The 25,551-nt window shown below is 33.3% G+C and overlaps 1 protein-coding gene across 2 annotated transcripts in view; it reads right to left on the bottom strand.

Annotated features, from left to right (window-relative positions):
* Gpm6a (glycoprotein M6A) overlaps positions 1 to 25,551 on the bottom strand; it is a 336,642-nt gene that overhangs the window by 30,118 nt on the left and 280,973 nt on the right. For both annotated transcript variants that reach the window (XM_046427554.2, XM_058573665.1), the window contains exons 2-3: positions 15,998 to 16,190; positions 491 to 647 (exon numbers count right to left, since the gene is read on the bottom strand). In XM_046427554.2, coding sequence (XP_046283510.1) covers positions 491 to 647; positions 15,998 to 16,190 — 350 coding nt within the window. The remainder of the gene's footprint in view (positions 1 to 490; positions 648 to 15,997; positions 16,191 to 25,551) is intronic.

Here is a 25,551-nt window from a genome sequence, read left to right as displayed (position 1 = left end):
TCTAGCAATATGAGTATAAATTGATTTACCACTAAATATCATATCAACAAATATTTAAGGCCAAAATTCATATAATTCTTAAGTAATCAGAAAATACGAGAGTTACCCCAAAATTTATATAGTAAAATATAGAGATATGTTTAGGTGGGGTTCAGATATGTATATTGCCTATAAATTAGAAATAGATTTTTCTGTTATTCTGTATGGGAATGTCAAAGTCCTTTGTAAAAAATAATCATAAATCAGTAGGCAGTTTTGCTGCCTCTAGGAACAAAGCAAGTTGTACCTCATATAATTTGAGAATTTGAAAAGAATTTTCACAAGAAAAAAAATCTTAATTTGGAAGTAATGTCATCAAGATTTAAGATAGCCCATCAATGAAGAGAATGTTAATGTGTTTAAAAAATACTTTCTTAGCAGATGAATGTAAACACCTGTGTGCTATTGAAATAAACCCACATTAAACACTAAATGCTGAGAAATAACATACCCAGGCGCTCACGCATCTTCCGCAAGTGGTGATTTTGAAATCCCCATAGAGATCTTTGATTGCACCAGTTGTGAAGAATCCTTCCACCATCAGCAGAATGCCATACACGAAGAATGCAGCTGCAATGCCGTAGATCACATACTTAAAGATGTCAATCCTGGGGGAGAAGGGAAAAGTGTTGTTGGTCTGCAGAAATTGATTCTCGCATGCTTAAGTCTCTTTTGGAAGGAAAGTTGGAGAATGTTGATATTCACGGTGGCGGCTGAATTTACAAACATTTTTGCTTCATATTTCTAATGTGTAATATACATTTTGTTCTGCCACTTTTAATATTTGTCCTGAAGGGATTTGAGGTTTTCGTGTGTAAGTATCTTCTTCCCTTCTAGCATCCCCGCTTCCCTGGTTCACATCCTTGTAGTCTTGGATAAGCAGTGAATTATATTTCCAAAGGAGTTTACTTAAATTCATTTGATAAGTAGGATAATTTATCTGACTAGTAAAAAATGTGAATGTAAACATTTATATGTACAACATTGAGATTTTAAAACATTTTTTAAAAAGAAAGCTTGATAGGTAATGATGTATTTTGCATAAAATGACATACTTAATATGTCTTCCCTCTGAATAATCAATTTTGTTTTATTTTATACTTACCTTAAACCATCACAAATATTTGCTGCTGTTGCTAACGCAATCTCAGTAATAACAAGGATATAATTTTACAGATAAATTGTAATTTATCTATAAAATTTAGCCAGAATCACTAATTATACAGAACTGGGCATGAATTAAACCATAGCATAATTCCATAAAGGGTTGGGAAGATACTTTTCCTTTTCTCACAATTGATTGCCCAATAGAAGAAAAAAATCACATGGCTAAAAGAAAACATTTACATAGGAAATATAAAAGTGCACACGCAGAGAACTGATTCATAGATAATAGATGGAGATAGAGAGTAAGGTAGATAGGTAGGTTGTTCAGATGGATGGATGAATAAATAGACAGATGACAGATTTATAGATGTTAAATAGGTAAATTCATAGTCCATAGCTTTGCACCTAGGATATGAATATTCACTGGGATTAAAGAGAACACTAGTGTTTTTGTGAAGTGAGTTTTTATTTGCAGTTCCTAGTTTTGAAAATATTCATTATATATTTATTCTCCAAATGGTATCTTTTAAAACTATGGGAATATTTACCATCATTGTGGCTTGGAGTTAAAGATCATTCCATTAAGATTTATTATTATATATTTTTATAACCAGTGGCCATTTTACATTCAATGTAGTCAAAGTTGTAAAAATGCCAGTGAAATGTAGATGTGACATACCACCAGTTTAATGCTCTACATTTACTTAATTTAAGAAACGGATCATCTACAACTTTTGGAATGTATTCACTCTATGTATGCATAGTTTATGATACAGGACACGACATTCTAACCTAAAAGTCAACACAGCACCAATATTGATGTACCTTGAGGCTAAATACTTTTTGGACACAGTGGGATGAATTTGATAAGACATAATTGCATAATTCAGCAAAATCCATCCATGGTGTTTTGGTAGGGATTGCATTAAATCTGCAAATCACTTCCAGTAGTACAGACATTTTAATGATATTTCTTATTCTAATTTATGAGCACAGGATATCTTTTTATTTGTCTTCAGTATCTTTCATCAATGTTTATTTGGTTTTGCTTTTTATACCACTTTATTCCAACCTGAGCACCTCAATATAAAACTGAATACTGATGAACTGTTTTCCTTACTAATTCTAAATTACTGCAAAATGAATATGTTCTGCTAGCAGCTCAATACTTAAATACTTAAAAAGATTAAATCATCTCTGACACATGGTAGATTTAAAATAATGAAAAGAATAATAAAATAATTTTAAATAATCTGAACTGATCAAAATAAAATAGACTTTGAAAAACAAGGTTGCAATATTGTTACTAACATTGCAATATTTTTGTTACAAATTACAGATACGTTGTTTTGTAGAGTTCTATACATGGGGAACAACTGAAGCCACTTCCTTTCAAAGGAGGAAGAAATAAATTAGCTGTTTTAGTAACTGTACATTTTGTATACTTTTAAGTAACTCTTAAATATTACAGAAAAATAATAATGTTTTCTTGTGTTCCTCTAGACATCTTTCAGTTCTGGTTAATTTTACTGCTAGGTCTTTTGTTTGTTTTGTTTTAAGACTATTGTAAATTTAATAGATTTCTTGATCCTTATTTCATCACTTCTGCTTTCTTCTACCATGTGTATACTTTCATTTTATTATATTTAGATTCAAATTTAGTGTTTATTATTTGAGTGGTATAAGAATTGGACACAATTTTATTTTTCAAACTGACTACTTGTCTTACCATTTATTAAAATATAATCTTTGATCGGCTTATTTCAATACTACCACTATCCTAAAATACAGATAGATTGATTGATTGATTAATCGAGCTAAGTCCTGAGCTAAGTCCATTTCTATCCTTTCCATTTTATCCCACAAGTGTGTCTGTGCATGTGTCAGTCAGTACAGCATTGCTCTAATAATAGAGGCTTTGGGTGTATCTTGATATCTTCCAGGTTTAGACACCACCAAGATCTTCCTTGTCAGTATTTTCTTAGCTCTTCTTATGTTTTCATCTTTTCCTGTGAATTTTAAGTTTAACTTCTTTAGTTCTAGAGAAAAGCTCACTGAAGTTTGTTTGAGAGAACTAATACTTTAATAATCCTCACCAAGAACCAGGGATGCCTTTTCATTTGTTCACATCAACTTTTACAACTCTTGGGAACATTTTACTGCTTACTTCAGGTCAATTTTAAGTACTTACAATTAAGTTTATTATTTGGCTTTTTTGAACAATGTAAATAAAATTTGCCTTTACCACCAAATCTTCTAATTATTATTTGTCTATACAAATGTTGCTGTTTTTCATGTAGATTTTTTTTAATCCTGTACATTGCTGAATGCTCTTATTTTTTGAATTAGCTTAATCATTGATCCTTTAAGATTGTCCCAGATATATATCAACCTATTATCTCAAAGAGAGTTTTATTTCTTATTTTCTAAGTCTTAGGTAGCTGATTGTTTTCTCTAATCTAACTGAATTAGTGAGTACATCCAGAATAATGTTGAGCAGAAGTAGAGATTATTCTTACCTTCCTTGTCCCTAATTTTAGTGGGATTGTCTGAATAATATTTCTAAGTTTAGATTTGTTTATATGTATATATGTATACTTATAAGTATATATATATATATGTATGTGTATAAATATGTATGTATGTATACACATGCCCACATATATATGTATGTATAACATCTATTGCTATTTTTTAATTTTATTGGTTCTTTTTAATATTACATAACAGTACAGTCTATTTTGATATAATTATACAAGAATGGATAATATCTTATTCTAATTAGAACCCTAGTCTCATAGATGTACAAGTTGGTGAGATTCACTGTGGTGTATTCATATATGTACATAGGAAAGTTATGTCAAATTCATTATACTGTCTTTCCTTTTCCTATCCCTGCTTCCTTCCCTTCATTCCATTTTTCTTATACACTGAACTTTAATTCCCCCTGCTCCCCTTGTTGTGGGTTAGCATCCACATATGAGAGAGAACATTTGACCTTTGTTTTGGGGGTCAGGTTTATTTTACTTATCCTAATATTCTCCAGATCTATCCCTATTGCTATTTTAGAAGTTTATTAGAAATCAACAATTTTTACTAATATGACTTTTAAGTTTAAATAAAAAATATCAATAAAACATTGTGTGTAGGCCCTTTTTTGCGGGTATTTTGGAAATGGGCTTAATCCCTCCATTGAAACTAGAAATAGATTTTCTGTTCAGCTTCCCTATACATCTTAGAGTTCCAAATTGCTGTTTATACCCATCTGGATTCTTCTCACATAAAAAGTAGGAGATTAAAATTGCAGAGAGAACTATACAGCCATGCTTTCTTTGCTCATGTAGCTCTAAAATTTTCCAGTGCTTTCACTTTCACAAAAAGTTTTTATTAGCAAAAATTGTAAAAAGAGCAAAGTAAAAACACCTTTGGTTATGGTGGTCAGCTAAAAACCTATCCCTTCAACATTCACTTTATAATCCCTGAATCCTATGATTCTTACTTGATAAGGCAAATGGGTGAATATTACTTAATATTACTGAAATTATGGTTAAGTTAAGGATCTTGATAGGAGAAGATGATCCTGTATCATTCAGGTGGGTCTTTAATATAATCACATGTACCCTCATGGGGGACAAGAAGAGAGAGCTTTGAGAGAGACATGCAGAAAAAAAGAGAAAGTACTAAAATGGAGGCAGAGAATGGAGTGAAGTGTCTTCAAGCCACGGAATGCCTGTACCACCAGCTCCAGGAAGAGGCCAAGAACACCCTTGCATTCTGGAAAGGTCCAACCCTGCAGATGCTTTCACTCCAGACTTCTGGCCTTTCCAGTATATATTGCCTCCTTATTTTCCTCCTCTTCTTTTTCCTCTAATGCAGTGCTGGGGATTGAATTTAGTGCTTACTCATTCATTCTAGGCAAGTGCTCTACCTCTGAACTGAACCCAAGTTCCATTTTTGTGTTGTTTTGTTTTAAGCTACCAAGTTTGTGGTGACTTCTTTATGAAGGTGGCAAGAAACTAACATCTATTGATTAGTCTGAATAGGAGGTTGTTTTGAACTATTTCTGACATTGCCTCTATGATGCATGCTATAATCATGTATTAGAATACAGAGATTTGACAGAGATGCTGGAGTATGTAGTATCTCTTCTTAGAGTTGGAAAATGTTAATTTTAACATTTATTGTTGAATATGGAGAAGGGACCACTAGTCCCTTCTTAATCAGTTCAATGTGTTAATGGATAAGCAATAAACATATTTTCCAGTATTGGGTATAGATATATTGAAGTTAATGGTTCCATTTGCTTTTCTATTAGAATTCAGAAGAGAACACAGTACCACAACTTTAAAGAGATTTTGAAAATGCTTTGAATGTTCACAAATGTCATGCAGAAAATTCATGTTAAATTATTTTTATTGTGGTAAAAATCATGTAATATTTAATCTCTTAGCAGATTTTTAAGGGAATCTTATAGTATGGTTAACTATAAACACAACGTTTTTGTGGCCGATCTAGAACTTTTCATCTTGCAAGACTGAAACTTCATACCCATTGAACAGCAACTCATCTATTCTCCCACTAGCCCCTGGCAATCATCACTTCTGTTTCTATGAGTTTGAGAATGTCATATATCTCATATATATGGAGCTTACAGCATGTTCCTCCTGGTGGCTGCCTTATTTCACTTAGACTAAAGCCCTGTCATCCATATTTTAGAATCTGGCAGGATTTCACTTTGAATGTCTGAATAATATTCCATTACATACATAAACCATATTTTCTTTATCCATCCACAGATATTTAGTATGTTTCCACACTTTGGCTATTGTTACAGATAATGCAATAAATATGGGAGTGAGGGTATCTCCTCAAGATCTTGATTTCCCTTCATTTGGATGGATACCCAAAATTAGGATTGCTAGATTCTATGGTAATTGTATGTTTAAAAGTTTTAAGGGACCTCTGTACTCTTTTTACACAACAGCTGTACCATTTTACATTCCTATCAACTATGCACAAGAATTCAGGTTTTACTTTTAATCTTTAATTGATTATAAGCAGATTTTTGTTGGGAATTGAATTGATCTGTAAAGCAGTTTGGGTTGTTCAGGCATATTAGCAATAAAAAGTCTTCTAATCCATGAATATGGTAATTTTTCCATTTATTTGTGTCTTTGATTTCTTTTAGAAATGTTTTGTAGCTTTCAGTGTGCAAATGTTTTGCCTCCTTCGCTCATTTATTCCTAAGCGATTTTTCCCTTCTTGGATGCTATTATATGTAGAAATATATTGGCATGAATTCAATCATCCTAAACTTGTTAAATCTTGTTTGGGGCCTTAATGTATTATATATACTGGTTAATATTCCATACACACTTGAGAAAAATGTGTATTTCTATTGATGTTAGGTAGAATGTTATGATATTTGCCTTTCATGTTCATTTGGTCTAAACCTTGGTTAAAAGTTTCTGTTTCTTTATTGATCTCTAGAATTTTTCTCAAAGGACCCCTGTCACACAAACTATATTAGTTCTGTCAATTAGAAGAATGAATTGAGATGTAAATGAGTGCTTGGGCAGCTCTCTGAAGAGTCAGAACACTGGATGAACGCTCCACTTTTCTCTTTCCCCCCAAGGGAAACTCATCAGTTGGGACATTTTCGCCCAATGCCAGGCTGTATGGCTTGTGGTAGGGGCTGATGTGGGCTATTTCACATGGCTCTTTGTACCTGTTTCAACGTGACTACTAACCAAAAGGGCTAGTGCTTACTATTTCATCATCTTTGTTTCCAAAGTCATGTTTATTTAATTAAAATGCATGTGTACATCAAGTCTGGCATTTTGCAGGAAGTATAATGCCAAATCATGGATGACAATTATATCAGTCATATACCTTTTGGTTTGCCTTTTTGAAATTTAAGAATTTCAAACTAATATTCTGTTAGAATATCTGTCAAAAATAATCATAACTTTGTGAAATTCACTAAAATTTATAATTACTATTGATAAGTAATAATAATAAGCAATGATTTATAGTAAGTACTGCAATAAAATGATCAGGCTATATATTAATTTTTTATGGCTGCTCTAATAAACAAACTCAAGGTTGAAAACAAAACACACTTTCTTACAGTTACGGGTGTCAGAAATTTGAAATCAGTTTCACTGGGCTGAATCCAGGGTGTTGGCAGAGTTTCACTCCCTCTAGAGACTCTTCAGAATGTTGCATTTTGCAGCTTCAAGAGCTACATTCCCAGCAATCCTTGACTAGTGGCCCCTTCTCCATCTTCAAAGATGTAGGCAACACCTCATTTCAGGAATCACACTGGCTTTTTCTCTGGTCAAATATCTCTCTTCTTCCCTCTCATGACCCTTGTATTGTGAGGGTTCACCTGGATAATCCAGAAGGATCTCGCCACCTCAAAATCCTGACCTTAATTAAACTCTTTAGTCTACTTTTTCTATATCAGGTCATATACTCAGGTGACAGAGATTAGAATCTGGATATCTTTAGGAGCGATTATTCAGATTACCACAAGTTATACACTTTAACTTGCACGTTAATTTCTGCATGTTCAAATATTCTTAGGCATACTTTTTTTTCTTCAAACAACTTGAAGATGAAAATTTCTTAATATATTCCAAAATCAATTTCAATATTTTAAACCACCAAAATATTTAAATTATAATGAGCCTGACCTTGACTTGATTCCTTCTACTTTATCATAAAAATACTCTTTTTATTAACATGCTACCTGTCAACTTAATATAACAAATAACTTCACATTTATATTAGGAAACTTAAACTCTTGTTATTTAGATAAATATACATTTCTGTAAATGACATATCATTGATAATGCATTAATAACCTTCTGATATGAAGCCACTGACTTAATGTCCATAGAAGAATTAAATAATCCTAAGTGTTTCTTTCCTTTCACTAATTTTTTTTTCCAAAGTTATCTTTATGTTATCCTATTCTAAAGCATTTTGCTTACTTTTAAAATGTAAACTTTCAAATTTATCATTGTTTGTATACACAACTATCTTACTAACCAGAAAACAATGTCTGTTCATTGGGGGAAAATGAATGAAAAATCACAACAAACAACAAAAAACTCCAACTGTTTGCTGTTTATTCTTCCAGTTTAATATAAATTTAATTTTACAAAAGTTATGAGTGTTATAGACTATTTGAAAACTTCCTATTTAAACTATTACATAATTTTTCAATATTTTTTAGGGTTATGGTACATTCTATCCTTTGAAGAGGTATTTTATCAATACCCTACTTTTGATCAGTGGTAAGAAGAATAATGCTCCTCTCAAAGATGTCTAGAGTCTAATCCCCAGAACCTGTGAACACATCATATTACATGGAAACAGGGACTTGGGGATGAGAGTAATGATCTCAAGAGGGGAAGGTTATCCTGCATGATCTGGGTGGATCCATATAGTTATAAGGGTTCTCAAAAGTGAGAGAGGTGGAAGGGGCAAGATCAAAATCAGAGATGGAGTTGAAGATGCCACACTGTTGGCTCTGAAGACAGAAAGGGTCATTGAGCCAAATAATGCAGGCGGTTTTTGGAAGTTGGAACAAGCAAGGATATGGATTTTCCCCTAGAGACTCCAGGTGGGACAGAGTCATGCCAACACCATGATTTTAGCCCATTTCAGTAAACCCAGTAAGACTCCTTTCAGACTTCTGACCTCCAGAACTATAAAAATAAATTTTGTGCTGTTAAGCCACTAAATGTGTGGTCATTTGTTTTCCAGGAGCAGTGGGAAACCAGTGCATCAATATTGCAAACAGCATGGCAGTTATGCTTTGCTAGTCTTTGCTCAGAGCCTAAATTGTTTCCCAGAGTTAAATTCCTAGAAAAATTAAAGTATGTGTATGAAGATAGTGTCCAGAAAGTTTGTTCTAAAGTGAAAATTTATTCGTAAAGAGAAAAAGGGCTTCTCTATTTCCTAATACCAGGTATTATAATTTTCTGATGTTATCACTTTAAATGTTTCTTAGGTTTTTTTAGTGATAATTAACATACATTTATTGGCTATTAATCTGTTGTATTTTTATTGGCATTGCTGTTTATATTTTACCTTTGTTTCAATAGAATATTTTTGGCTTAGTTTTTCATTTATTAACATTATAAATTCTTGTCATGTATACTACATTTTTATCAGTTTTTATGTAAATTCAATGTTTAAATAACATTTAAAGAGTAAACTTTAAATTTTTATTAGGTCAAATCCATAAATCCTTTGTGATTTCTTATTTTGCTGATATACTTCTTATCCCATAATAAACAAAACTTTAATTTATATTTTATTCTAGCCCCTAAAAATTAGCTTAGTCTTCAATTTAACTTTCAACTTTTAACTTTTTTTTAGTAAATTTTGAGGTAGAGACATAATTTTATTTGCACTTGTCAGTATGCACATGTTGGGTCTCTTTTTATCACTGTATTTTGTCTCATTCAATATAATTTTCTGTGTGTCTTTGTAAATAACACATAGCACAAACTGTTATAGTTTCTTCACTCCATTTGTTTAGCCTGATGAATTACAGAATTCAGTTAAAAGAGTGACTCCACCATTCTATAATCCATATCTGTTTGGTCTGATGTGGATGACACTTTGCTCTCCTGTCTTCGATATGTCAGTCTTGAGGACAAGGAATTTGTCTGGCTCTGCTATGCCTCCCTGAAGACTAGCACAGTGATTGGCACATAGGATAGCTCAGTGAATGAATATGTTAAAAGAATAATCAAACAAAAGATTATCCTGGAAAAGATCTAGACTTTTGAAATCAGGAGTATCTTAGAACAAAAATGAATTCTAGGTTAACATATATTCACATACTCAATATTCACAACAACTCAATTAGTGAAATGGGAGCTATTATTAAGATAACTGATCTTAAAAATAAACTAGACTAAGTGAATCACAGATTCTAAGCATCTAAGAACTGAAAATTCATTAACAGCTTTATCTAAACAGCTGCACTAACCAACAAATCATTACATTCCAAGGCAATCCATCCCTATAACTTAGAATCCTAAGCCTGTGTCTTTCTTTTCACCATGAAGAACAAAGTAAGTTTGCTTCTACCTGATAACCTTCAAGATATCACTTAAACAAGATTATTATGTTCTTTATTTTTCCTAAAATGACTGTATTCTTGCATTTTTGAATGTTAAGAGAGAAGTTAGATCTTTAAATTCAAATCCAGCCTGAACCTTGCTCAAATGTTTACCTCTGCTGTTATCTCTATCCTGATGGAATAGTAAAGCAATAGCAGTATTATGGTAAGTGGGCCATGTCCAGGAACAACCAGATATTAGGAAGCATGGCAGTGGGCATTACAATTGAAACAGGGCTTCAAGGAATAGAGCATTACCATTAATTTAACAATCTTTATCATCATTATCATCACTATCCCCAACACAATAAATAGCTGTACAGTGCTTCTGTGTACCAGAAATAGTTGTTTTAAAATATCAACAAATTTTATATTCATCAGAAACTTAGGAAGTAGGCAACATTAGTTTGTTCCTTTTACTGAAAAGAGACTGAGGTAGAGAGGTTAAGTAACTTGCCCAAGTTAAGATATCTACAGTGGCAAAGAGCCAAACTGGATCAAACCCAGAAAGTATGTTGTATCCTTATCTAAATTCTTCACATTTAGATATTTGGTTTTGTTTTTGTTGTTGCTTGTTATGGTTTGGATGTGAGGTGTCACCCCAAAACCAAAAGCTCATGTGTCAGATAATACAAGAAGGTTCACAGGAGAAATGATTGGGTTGTAAGAATCTTAACTTAATCAGTGATTTAATCCTCTGATAGGGATGGTAACTGAAGTGGTAGGGTGTGGCTGGAAGAGGTGGGAATTGGGGCGTGACTTTGGGTGCACTTTTGTATCTGTCGAGTGGAGTCTGCTTTCTGATCAAGATGTGAGCTGCTCCCCTCCATCACACTCTTCTGCCATAAATTCAGCCTCACCCGCAGTCCTGAGGAATGGAGCCAGCCTTCTGTAGCCTAAAACTTCTGAAACTATGAGCACTCAAGTATATTTTTTCTCCTCTAAAATTGTTCTGGTCAGATCCTTTTAGTCACAGCAGAGAAAATGCTGACTAAACATTACTTTACCTCAGCATTTTAAAAATTAATTAATCAATTTAGGAACACTCATTTGTGGAATACTAGCCTGGCTAAAATATTGGCTAGTGAAATGCATACTATTTGATTATTATTTCAGAAATCAGGAATTCAGTGTGGTTTTCTAACCTAACTGTCAACATGATTTAAATTATGTTTGAATTTTTAAGACTAATCAATAATCTCTCATTGATACTAATTTTTCTCATATGCAGACATTGTGGTAAGTAAGACTTCAGCAGTCTGATGTAATTATCAGCACCCTAGATCTGTTCAGGTAGTTTGCATACTGCTATGGTTCTTGTCAGCCTATAAAACCTCATTTTGTCTTGAAAATCATGGTTATTTTCCCTTCTTATTCTCACTCATCAAGCAACTGACAACTGTGTCCTATTTTATTAATATCTAAGTGATGTATAAAAATTATAAGCAAAGTCAGAAATACAGACCCACATGAAGTTAATTGAGAGTGAAATCAATTAATCTATTTTATCCAAACTTACTGCTTGATTTTGCTTTGAAATATTGAAGAATTAATTATCTAGTGAACTCAGGTTTTGATCCATTGAACTGAAATCACAGTTATAACATTTTGAAAACAAAATGTCTTCACTCCAGTAATCAATGATATCAGATCCTGGATATTCACTATAATTTGCCAAAGCCCAAGCACCGTCCATACTAAATAATTTATGGGTGAGTATTAATTGTGAGTAAGGCTGATCTTCTCTCAGTTCTCAGGAGAGTTATTCAAGAAGCCAACTCACGCAGAAAAATCAGTGATTTAATCATTTTCATAGCTAATTTTCTAACAAGTGTCTGTATTTCATTGACCTATATGAATCCACTTTCCAAAGTAAAATACTTACCCTCCTTCTTATTCGCTGTCAAGTGACACTAATGGATCACAGCAATAACACCTTCCCCAAAATCTCTCAGGATAAGAAAGTCTAAATGGCAACTTAGAACATTTCTTCTTCATCATAAAAGAAAGTGGCAGAGTAGAGAGCTGTTTCCAGTGTTGAGTGTGCCCAAGTGACTGCGCTGAACACACAGAAGTTGTGGTTGGAGGGTAGGAACACTGATGGGAGCCATAGGTTAAGTTCCACACTTATCATTATGAGTTTAGAGCCAACAAATGACCTAGATTTGAGGAATTAAACTGACAGATTAAAAAAAAAAAGCTTCTAGGAAACCAAGTAGGTAAGGAGAGATAGAGATATACTAAAACTTACATCAATAGGGCACAAAATCTTTGAGAAATTCACTTCTCCTACCCCTCTCTGAAGGTCTCTACACATCAAATGTAATATGACAAAGTGATTCAATGGGTAACATCAGCTGGGGATATAAGACCCAGATTTCAGATCACTTTCTACTGGGTGGGCTAATGGTGTTTAGCATTAAATATCTGAAAGACAGATTGCATAAGAATGGAGATTATTTGCATACTTATTTATGATAAGTACATTCTGCATGCTGGGCAGGTGATTATGGATCAGAATAATCATATTTCAGCACGCTTGCCCTTGAGATTTCCTCTCAGGAGACAGTGACCATGTAGGGATACTTGTAAGTATTTGAGAAGAGAGAGAGAATGGAGAAGAATGAAGGGAGAAGAAGGGTGGGATTTATGAAGGAGAGAAAATAGAGAGATTTTGTGGTCCTGAAGATAAAGAAGGGATTAATTCTCAGATTCTAAAAACCATGGGTGGAAGTCTCAAGTCTTGGAAAATTGTATCTTTTCATTTAGCCATCCAGTGAACAGGCTTCTTTTCCTTTCCAAGTATAAGATATAGGATGAAAACTATGGTTGAATTAAGCATGAAAACTATGGAGAAAAGTAACAAGAATCTCAATAAATTACTAAAATTGGCTCTAAGTCCTTTCTTCACACTGTCTTAATTTTCTTTTTCAAACAATTTATTACCAAGCAAGAAGTATCTCCTGAAAGCACATTGCTCATTCTCCACTGCCTTGTATTTAACCTTTTCCTTTTCTCTTATACCCCATCCTCAGCCCTTCACAGGTTAATCTCTACTTCCTCTGAACCTTTATGCAAATTTTGACCTTATCAATTGGCACTGATCACACTGACAAGTTTACAGAATGCATCTGCCCTCTGTGTTTTCATGAACTATTTTTTTTTTTTTGGCAGAGAGAATCTTAATCCATTTGGCAGCTCCACAGGACCCATAGAAGAAATTCAAGTAATTTGAACAAAGAAAAGAGAGATAATGTTGGTATTAATTTCTCCCAACCAAAACGATGTTTTTCCATTCCAAAAGTGTGTTACTGGTGGCATTTAATTTCTCATGTAACAGACCAAAGGTAAAAGTACTAAATAAAATCTCTGACCTCAAATCTCTCTTTTAAACTCACAATTTCAGCGCTTTAGTTGAGTTCAGAAATATATTAAAGTTTGTTGTCTAAATATCAAATATATCTTGATAATTGGTTGCTAATAGATGTATATAGGCATGCCATTTATTAGGCTTATGATTCCTAACAAACTTCACACTCTATAACCAAATTTAGCACTTTGAATGTAGCCTAAGTATAGAGAATCTGTAGATTTTTAAGGACATCTGTGGTAGCTTAAAATAATGAACAGTGAGAACATATTTTGTCCAGGGTAGGCTGAGATACAACTAAAAAGAAAATGTCAGTTTTATCACATTAAAATAGAGGCATGCAATCATCTTCTTAAAACTTTCTGCAAACTAACTTGCAGTAATACCATGCATTTTCAAATAGTTTAATTATATCCAAATGACAAATATCATTTATAAGCTTAAGAATTGATTCAGGCATATTTGAGTCTAAGTTATTGATAGCCACTGAATTTTGGTTTTTATGTGTATGTTTGCATTTAATCTGATGGAAATTGATAAACTGTCTACTGCTACAGGTGTAAAGAATTCAATTTGGCAGATAATGTTAACTCTCTAGAATGAATTTGCAAAATAAAGTTGTAATGGAAGATGTATAACTTTTAGCTTGCTATTAAAAGTTCATTGTCATTTGTCAGTGTCCATGGTGATTCTCTATCCTTGATACTGCACAGTTAGGGACTATATTTGTATAGAAGCTTTATTTCTTAACTAATCAATCCTCCTCTTCCCTCTAATCACTATGTGTGGGTTGTAGGGAGTTTCCCTAGTCTCATAACAGTTTTTAAATTTTATTTCTTTTTTTAATCAGTGTTTTCACTTCTAAGATATTTTAGATGCACATAAATATTCTAACTTATCTTTTCCTAAAAATTTTCAATCCATTCTGTCTGGAAGTACATCTCAAAGTAAAGAATTCCTGCTTTATTTATCCATATGAATATGTAACTGTATTCTCTTTTCATTTTCATGGAAAATTACTCACTTGAATGAACAAAATAATGAATACAATTGATAAAAATATCCTGTTCAGAACAACCTTCTTCTAGATGACAAAGAAACATAGTAATATGATATATTTTTGATAATGCAGTTGGAGAAGAGTTGTCTTCTACCTAGAAAATGGTCTAAGTTGATCAAGTCTTGTCTCAGATTAGGGTTTTAGGTTAAAATTAAACCAGGACAATAGCAACTGCCCTACATTAATCAGAGTTTTGACCAACTTCTTTTAGATGGAATTACAAAATAAAAAGCAAAGCTTCTCTAGCCATCCAGATAACCACAAAGACTTAAAAGCCTAAATGCATTTTATTCCAGAAAAAGTGAATATACATTAAGAGTATTTTAATTTATGTAGAATGACAACATAAAGGACATAAAGCACAATACAAACACACAGTATCAAGTAATATGTAATAAATGCAATAAATTTCAAGGGTAACAAAAACTGATGGGTCCTGGGACAGATTATAGTACGATTACAAAAAGAACTTGTAATAAACAAGTCATTTTTCTTTTTTGTAGTTATGAACTCACTGAATAGATTCAATAAGTAACTCATTTGGAAATAAATTCTTCTGTAATTAATTCTCAAATTCCTGTTTACTATAATATAAAGCAATAAAGGACAGAAATTTGAACAACAACCTTTCACTTTCAGACAATTTAAGTTACCTTTCTAAAAATCTATTCTTTCAATATCATCATGATTTAGTAATACCAGGAATTTCCATTTTGGAAAAGAAAAGCATAACTGGTATTTTGAGGAAAAAATTTGCTCAATTTCTTCTTGTGATTTATCCTTTTACAGAAAGCCTGAGAACCGTCCACAATTTTGACATAATTTTCTGTGAGGCAGGAAAAGTAGAGGATACCATATCTGTGGCTGAATTAGACTGTTTTGAAAAATAAGAGTACCTTGGATTGTTTTTAAAAGACTTTTCCTGGAATTAGCAGCAGATATTTAGATGTCTATCTCAGTATGTTCTTTATTATCTTTCTGTTGAGCCTTTGCTCAAATTGAAAGAGCAAGAGAGAAGTAAATATTCTACCTAATGGTAATTGAAGTCTACCTAAAACCTGAGTCAAAGCCTGAGCAAACCTGAATTAATTTGGTTTCTGATTTTATGCCAAGAGCCTTGTGTTGATGGAAAGGCCAAGGCTCTTCTGAACCATGTACACCTAGTAGTATCTTTTTCATCCATATTATCACCTCCCTAACTCTAGATGCCCATTTATTTAACACACAGCAAATGTAAACAACATACACACTTCATCTAAGTACTAGATTGACTCACATGGTAAAAACATCCAGTGTGTCTCCAGCAGTTCTCGCCATCTCAAAGTAGGTTTGCAGAATGTTGACAGTCCCGGAAAGTGCTTCATGTCCACAGCCACAGAACAGGGCCACGCCCGCATAGAGCAGGATGGTGGCAATCAGAGATGCATACGGAATCCCTCCTAGGCATTTAATACAGCACTCAAAACACCCTGTAGAGATCAACAGGAAATATGTGAAAATTGCATGCTTTGTTCATTTAAATTAAAAAAATCCAACTTTAGCATGGGAAGTTATATTTGCATTGATAGATGCTATCAGGTCAACCATATAAATCAAGTCCTATGATGTCCTGGACAATATAAAGATCAACTCCCTTTTTATAATCCATGTTGCAGAAACAGAAAATGCTTATTACTTATGATGACTCCTTTATGCCCCAAGTCCACAGAAGCCCTTCTTTTCCAGCTCAAACTTCTTTTGATAATCTTTACCATTCCTGTATGTATATCATTCTACCTTGAGTTTATAGCTCTCAAAATATATGCTCACACTTTTTTTTAAAAAAATAATTTTTGTAGCTGTAGATGGATACAATACCTTTATTTTATTTATTTATCTTTATATGGTCTTAGGATTGAACCCAGGGCCTCACATGTGCTAGGCAAGTGCTGTACCACTGAGCTATAACCCCAGCCCCTGCTCATTCTTTTATTTTAATGATAATTAATCTTTTGAACTCTGTGGCTATATTTTTCAGTGAGTTGAAACCAGTTACTGCATTGTAAACTTAAGTTGTTGAATTTTGGCCAGCAAATTTTTAAAATGGAAGACAATAGATGGTATCCAAATTCGATGCATGTAGTAATGGAAATGAATTTGAGTTCAGATCATATAAAAATACATATTCTTAGTACAGTGACTCATCCTGAATAATCTGTTTCTATGGTTCATGACTTTAAAAAAATGAGAAAGATACTGGCAGAGCAGAAAAGAGAGAGTAGGCAGGATAGAATCCTGATCTCATCTCTGTGATTTTTAGTAAATTTATTCTTTTGATCTTATCACCTATAAAATGGTGAAAATAAGAATTTTCTTCATATGGTTGAATTAATACATTAAATAGTGCCCAATGTAGGGGAATGACTCAATAGTTGTTATCTGCCATTATTAGACCTATTTGTAACTATTATTAAACTTATTATTATTGTGCTGTCATATGGTTGTCAAAAATTCTTTAATCACAGCAGTCCCTTTTACTTTTTGATGCTCATCACTTACATCTTTATTGAAAGACAGCATTCAGCATCTAACTTGAGACAACAGAAAACCATGGTTGTTCATGTTCAAAATAAGTGTCAAAATTTTCTAGGTTACTGGATGTGTTCTAAGACATTAATTAAGTACATATGTTTTGCAGTAGGAAATATTGATGAGATACTATGTTCTAGTCACTGTTGATAAAGGAAAATCTAGGTGAGAGTTTTGACAAGCTAGGCATGTCTCCACAGATGATCTGTTTTATATATACCCACTTTTAAACCTTTCCCTCCCATACACTTATCCTCATTTCATAGATTTCCTCTAACTTTTTCTCATTCTGAACATTTTTGATTAAATCTCATTTGGAACATTAAAGGCTCCCATCTAACTAATGACTTTTCCTTGTTCAACAGAAATAAATAAAAAATGAGATTTAAAAATGGATTAGGATGATTGTACTTAACTCAGTCACAGGAATATCTGTGTGCACTTTATCTACAAGGCATATACATGGACTATCTCTTATTCAAAATTCTTGGAACTAGAAATGCTTTGGATTTGAGATTTTTTTTTATTTTGGAATATTTGTATATATCAAAATCTATATCAGGAAGATAGGACCGCATCTAAACATGAGTCATTTATGTTTCATATACACTTTATATATAGCCTGAAAGTAATTTTATACAATATTTTTAGTATGCCAGTGTTTTGACTGGGACATATTAGGTGTGGAATTTTCCAATTGTGTCATTATGTCTGGGCTCAAAAACTTTCAGATTTTGGAGCATTTTTGGATTTCAGATTCAGATGCTCACCCTATATTTATGTAGCAATACATGGGCATAAGATAAACTCATGTGTGAAAATAACTTTATACTCAGAGATTGAGCTAGTCTGGTACTCATTGAACTGGTCTTCTTGAGAACTATAACTCATCTCATATGCCTCGGAGGAAGTAAAAAAAAAAATAGAATAATTTGAACATCTCCCCAATTCATAGCTGTTATTTGTGCAACCAGAATAATTTCCTGAGTATTCCTCCATGGACATATATGTGCACATTCAGACACATAACAATATGAGGAGGTGGAAAAATTTAGAACAATTAGAAACTTCACAGAGTAGGAAGAAATTTCATTAGTAGGTGGCTGAAATCAGTGTGGCAAGATCACTGGACACAGTTTTGGGTGAAGATTAATAGCAGAAGAAAAATCTCTGGACTATTTGCTTTCTATTTTCTAAATTTCATATCCTACTATTTTAAAATAAAGGAAAAAGAGAAATAAAACTGGTACAAATCCAAAGAAGTGCTCCCTCTAATTTTGGCAAGTACAAGTAATAGTCCCACCATTTCAAATCCCATTCCTCTCTTTGCTATTCTCAAAACATTGCATAGAGGTGGGAGATTTCTACTGCAGACAACCTGAGGTATTAAAGCCAGATGAGCATGTTCAACAAAACACTCAGAATAGAAGTTCCAACACAAAGAAAAACATCTAAACACCAAATGCATAAATAGGAATTACCTTTGCAGACCCCAAGTGCCTAAAGTTTACAACTGGGCCAGGATGAAATCAGAATGAAAATAGCTCAGAGGCAAATAAAATGGCTATCCTACCAATGGTCACCCAAACTGCCCCTGAGGAATGATTACTAATTCAGAGTCAGTATGTACTTAGCTCACTTTTCTTTCCACCGTGCCTTAGATGACCTATATTAGCCTGTATGCTAGGCTCTAGATCTTCTAGGGGGTTCATGAAGTCATCACAATGGAGCATTAATTATATAAGCAGTAGCTTTTCAAGTTTGAAAAGTGTGAGATAAATTGCAATAGTCAGGCAGACTCAAAGTGACAACCCTGAGTTAATTCTCATTTTCAAATGAGTTTAAGTTCCCCCAAATGAAATGGAACCCTTTCTTGTACTCCTATTTAAGTGCTACCATTTAAATCCCTTGGAATGATGTTATCTTTATTGACAAATAGGAATCCCTGTGAACAGCCATTACTGTAAGGTTAGGCTAAAATATTTCCATTTAAGAGCTGATCCTCCTCAACACTTGTATTCAGAAAAGAAACTCTAAGTGTCTCGTGGGGCACATACTGCACTCGTAATGGACTGCATCCTTATTACCCTCATTCCTCCTATGAGTATGAGTTGCCTATTGGATTTAAAAGAAGACTTTCAAAACTCCCATATGGTGAAGCAGCACATCATTTCAGAATTCTCCCAGCTGCCAGAATCCCACGTAGTTGCTGGCAGGGGAGCTTCTTTCCACCCACAGTGAGAAACAGCCTTGGCAGAGCAGCAAAGAAACCATGGCAACCATGCCCCTCGGCCAGGATACACTCCCGACAATCACCCTTCACAGCTGAGCATTCTGCTGCCCCCATCACGGGGTTTCTACTGAACCAAAGTGAAAAAACATTCTATTAAATGAATATTAATGAAGACATAGTAAGTGATTGTGGTAACTGGAGAAAATAACTTTCTTGTGAAAATCTGTATCAAAACAATACAGATTGCTTTGCACAGGAAACATTTTCAATAGCAGATGTTATAAAAACAAGCCTTTTAATCTTCAAATAAAGCGGAGATTCAAATATTGGCACAAAATTTGTATATTCTTTATATCCATTTGTATGCAAAGCAGCATCTCTTTTATTGTTTCTGGTCACAGTGCCCCAAATGAAATAGCATTATGCTTTCAGCTTTCAAATGAAAGCAAATATTAGAAGAATTCTGAGCCATTTTTTTTCAACATACTGTGAAACATTAGCATTAGCCCAATATTTAGTGAGTTTAGAGATTGACTTGTACATATATATAAAACTTTCAAAAACTAGAAGCTCTTGAGATACAATATCTTTGGCAATAATGATTATCTTTTTATGAGATATGTGATTAATTTGCCTCTATCTAAATAGTATGAAGTAAACACAGCCTTTGCCATTACCCTTGCTTACTTATCAAACCACAGGAAATTAAAACATGAAAAAGAACTTAACCCAACCAGAAAAAAAAAAATAAAAAAGGAAGATAGACAACAGAGAAGAGAGACCAACACAACTGTGGATTCTAGAAAAGAAATTCCCAAGTGAGATTGAAAAGAAACTAACAATGAATTCGTTGGTAAATGTTTCTTGTCCATTTTCTAGCAAATTAATTCATTCTCCAATGTAAAAAGGTCACCTCAGGCATTATCAAGTATCCAGAGAGAAAAGAGGTATTCATCTGTTTGTGGGCCATCTATTCTGTCCCAATCATCTATTCATCTTTTGCTGTGCCTACATCAGCTCCCATTACATCATATCATACTATACCCACACACCATATAATAACTGTCTTGCTTTATGGTAAAGAAAATCCTCCAACTTGTTCATTTCCTCCATTCATTGTCACTAAGCATATAAATTTTAGAAAAAGTCATCTTGTTACACAAATGAATTCATCGATTTTGATTGGTATTCTTATGTCAATTTTTTTTATCTGTAAGCTTAAAGTTTTTATTTGATTATATGAATTATTTTGAGTTTGTGGATTATTTACTATTTGTGTTGATAACCATAACAATGTGAAAAATTTTGAGCTTTATTTCTATCTTTTCAAAACCTGTGCCTTCATACTTATATTCAGTCTACTCTGTTAGATAAAAATACAGTGAGAAGTGATGAGAAAAGGTATCAGTTTGTGTTCCTGGTATTAAAGAAAATGCTTGCCCTGTTTTACTCTTAACTTGTTGTTTGTTTATTGTTTGAAAGGGGTCTCTTGTTTTGAATTTTATAACATACTTTTGCATCGTTTGGTAAAATGATTTTATGATTTTCCCCCTTTTCCCCTGCCATAGCAACAATTTTTTTTTCTAAGTTAGATTTGCATTTCTAAAACACAGGAGTTATACTATATTTATCAATTGCTGAATTTGTCATGCTAACATTTTGTTCAATAATTTTACATTTATAAATATATTCAACATGTAATTATTGAGTCCTCACAGGTTCTTGAAGCACTATGGTAATCACTGGAGCTATAGAAACAAAATCAACAAAAATCCTATAAAGGTAGGAGGCAGATGAAAGCACAAGGCTAAAGTAATATATATGAGGCTGTGAAAAGTGGCAAGAATTCATTTCTCCCTCTTGTTTTTTTTTCCCTTTCCCCTCACTTCCTCTTATATGTAATTTTGTATAACTATGAGGGTCTCCTTCCATTTCCATGCAATTTCCCTTCTCTCTCCCTTTCCCTCCCACCTCTCCTCCCTGTTTAATGTTAATCTTCTTCTCATGCTCTTCCTCCCTGCTCTGTCCTTAGTTACTCTCCTTATATCAAAGAAGACATTTGGCATTTGTTTTTTATGGATTGGCTAGCTTCACTTAGCATAATCTGCTCTAGTGCCATCCATTTCCCTGCAAATTCCATGATTTTGTCATTTGGGGAGGGGAGGGGAGGAGAGGGCAGGGGGGATAGTAGAGGATAGGAAAGGCAGCAGAATACAACAGACACTAGTATGGCAATATGTAAAACAGTGGATGTGTAACCAATGTGATTCTGCAATCTGTATACGGGGTAAAAATGGGAGTTCATAACCCACTTGAATCAAATGTATGATTCAAGAACTATGTAATGCTTTGAACAACCAATAATAAAAATTTAAAAAAAAAAGATAAGAAAAGTGACAAAAAGAAAACCTAAACCGAGAAGGGGGATACGGAAGAGTGAGATAGTGGTATCAGGTTTTGATAAAAAGGTCAGGGAAGGAATAACTGAGATGACATTTGTAAAAAGATCTGAAGGTGATAAAAGAGCCTTCCAAGAATTAGGAAAGAACAGTAAAATAGTCGAAATTTACATTTTAATGGAAGGCTAAAAACAAAGAAAACCTATGGCAAGGTAGAACAAATGACAAAGAAGGAAATTGAAGAGAAGAGGTAAACAAATTACATCATCAGAAGATAGAAACATCCACAGCTAAACATAATAAAAATAGTGAAAGTGAAGATTAGTGAATCATCAAATAATTAACATAAAAACAGACTCCTAGAATTGAACACCACAGTCTCCAGTTGGTAGAACTCACCACTTTTCCCTCCAGGGAGTCCACACCTGGAGTCCTGGTGTCTTATACCTACTACTGCCCTGCAGCCAAGCCAGCACCTCAGAAGCCCAGCACCTGAGGCTGGCTACATGGCCTCTGGAGCTCTCCAAGTTAAGAAAGGAAGATGCTAACAAATGGCTTCAAAGACAAGTGTATTAAAGTCATCTTTGGACAAGGGACTTTAGAAGTTATCAGCTAAGATTAAAGCCAATTTTTCCAGAGAATTATTTCTGAAATTTGTAATGATTCCATGTTAGCCTTAGGTTCTTTAAGTGTCTATGGAAATTCCAATGGAATAGAGCCAACCTGACATTCTCTTATTCTCTTATGCAGGGAAACATGCCCCTTGGGTAAAAATAAAAGAGCAATTAGAATACCTGACCATGCTTCATTTATTTTATATGGTCATTCCTTTTTCCTATGCTGTCCTGACAGTGTGGCTAATGGATCGTTATGTCAATGTTCAGGGAATGTTTGCTGAGCACCTATTAGTTCTACAGAGTATATACAGAAGTGATGAAAAAATAGGACTCTGAAACTACTTGAGCCTACATACTATTGAGAGATAAAATTAGAAATATCAAGTACCTTTTCAGAAACTTTTCCAAAAACATCCTACAAAAACATTTAATATTATTGTGGTAAACTGAGTATCCAATTAGAATAGCCAGGATAAATGTATCCCCTGTGTCTCTCAACAAACCAAAATTAGTGACAATGGGCTTTATTGTCCAAATAGTTGATCTAAAAGCCCCTTTTATAAAGTATAACATACAGAAATATGAATAACAATAGTTCAAAATTGTACATATGAACAACGCTTTACACTGCAAAGTGTTTAGCAAACACACTTTGTAATATCTTACTTTTTAAATTTTTTTATTTGTTTTAGTTATGCATGACAGTAGACTGCATTTATGTGCTTTGATATATCTTCCATAGATGAGGTCTAATTTCTCATTTTTCTGATTGTACATGTTATAGAATCACATTGGTTATGCAGTCATATATATATATATATATACACAAAGTAATAATGTCTGTTTCATTCTACTAGTCTTTCTATCCCCATATCTCCTCCCCTCCCCTCGCTTCACTTCCCCTTTACCTAATTTAAGGTAACTCTATTCTTCCCTAGTGCCCTCCCTTATTGTGAATTAGCATCCACATATTAGAGAAAACATTCGGCCTTTGGTTTTTTGGGCTTGGCTTATTTCGCTTAGCATGGTATTCTCCAACTCCATCCTTATACCAGAAAATGCCATAATTTCATTCTTTTTTAAAACTAGCTAGTATGCCATTGAATATATATTCCACATTTTATATAAAGAACTCAAAAAACTTAACACAAAAAAATAATAACCCAAATAATAAATAGGCTAAGGAACTGAGCAGACAGTTCACAGAAGAAGAAATATAATCAATCAACAAATATACAAAAAATATGTTCAACATCTTTAGAAATTAGAGAAATGCAAATCAAAACTACACTAAGATTTCATTTAACTCCAGTCAGAATGGCAATCATCAATAATATAGGCAATAATAAATGTTAGTGAGGCTGTGAGAAAAAAGGTATACTCATACATTGCTGGTAGGACTGCAAATTGATGCAACTCCTCTGCAAAGCAGTGTGGAGATTCTTCAGAACACTCAGAATGGAACCACCATTTGACCCATTTTTCCCACTCCTCTGTTTATACCCAAATGACTTAAAATAAACATACTATAATGACTGCCACTTCAATGTTTATAGCAGCTCAATTCACAACATCTAACTCTTTAATAAGATTATAACCTATTTTTTAAATAATCTGAGAATATAGTACAAATAATGATCAAATAATATTTGATTTTTATTAACATTTTATTAAAAAATTTTATAGACTAAGCAAAGTACATAATCAATATAAACGTTTGAAGAATTCAACACAATGTGCCATTACCAAGACAACAAACTTGAATGAGAGATTTTTATCTTAAAATATTTTTGTCATTGCTAAAATGCAATGCTTAAGCCAACCAGTTTCTAATTTTAAAAGGAATATCTTTCAAATGAGAAATGATTTGCAGAGTATGAAAGCATTTTTATATGCTCCTAATTTTTTGGCTCCCTATTAAAATCACCAGGAATCATGTCAAAAATAGAGATTTGCAATGTACTCTATGAAGAATCCTATCTCTTTTTATCAAGTGCTTCACTTAATTCTGACATACAGATGAAACAGCATATGGAAACCATACAATAGCATATAAAATTGTATTAAATGCCCAAGATGTTTTGAAACTAGTTTATGAACTGGGATATAGACATAATACAGGGATAAAAAGGCATTACTCTAAGAAATTTGAACAAGTTGTTAAATGGAATATACAGCTTACAGCTAATGATACCACTATGAATTTTCTGAAAACTTAAACTGTTTCAGGAACAGTGCCAAGACTCTTAATGCATTGACTGTTGTGATCTCCATAGTTCCTCTGAGCAAGTTATAATTATGTACAGACAATTTCTCAAATGATTATGTAGAGTGGATAATGAAAAGTAGGTGGAAGTCTATTTACTGTGAATTTTTCAGGAAAGTGATGGGTGTTTATTTTTTTTCTTTTAAGTATGCTTTCATCACAGAAATGTTTATTAATATTTAAGATACAGATATATTTGAGAATTATATCACTAATTACAGAGCGTTCTGTACCGGTCAACATGACTTAGCAAGAATGGTCTGATTAATTAAAACTTGTTTCCCCAAGGCAGAAAATTTAATTGCTTCAATAATGATTAGAACCATACTCTCTTACTGTGATAAATAAGCCCCAAGGGTAAAGGAGCAATCAGGTGGAGACACATTTCTGGTATACAAAAGCAATTCTTGGAAGGGAAAAACATTGAATACCATAACTGGTCTGAATTCCAAATGCTCATAAGGCTTTGGAGACCACACCTTGCTTGTCCAGATGGTGTTGGGAGCTCCAGTTAAAATCCTGATCCCCCACCTCCCCTGTCATGAGTACTCCATGGGGTAAAATGGGGTAAACCCCTAGACATCTTATGGTTTTCTCCCTGTGTTTAGACTTCAGTTCAAAATATTCCTCATTTATTTCATTCATTTCTTTGTTCACATGTTTGTAAGATAATATGTTTGTTGAGTTGCCCGCAGCTACCTAACAAACTATCCTAAAATTTTATTAGCTCAAAATAAAAAATGTATT

The sequence above is a fragment of the Marmota monax genome, unplaced genomic scaffold (genome assembly GCF_021218885.2).
Source record: "Marmota monax isolate L192 unplaced genomic scaffold, Marmota_monax_Labrador192_F-V1.1 WCK01_AAM20220418_F8-fsc00159, whole genome shotgun sequence".
NCBI lineage: Eukaryota > Metazoa > Chordata > Mammalia > Rodentia > Sciuridae > Marmota > Marmota monax.
Note: the sequence above shows the minus strand (reverse complement) of the source record. Positions and strands in the feature narration are given on the sequence as shown.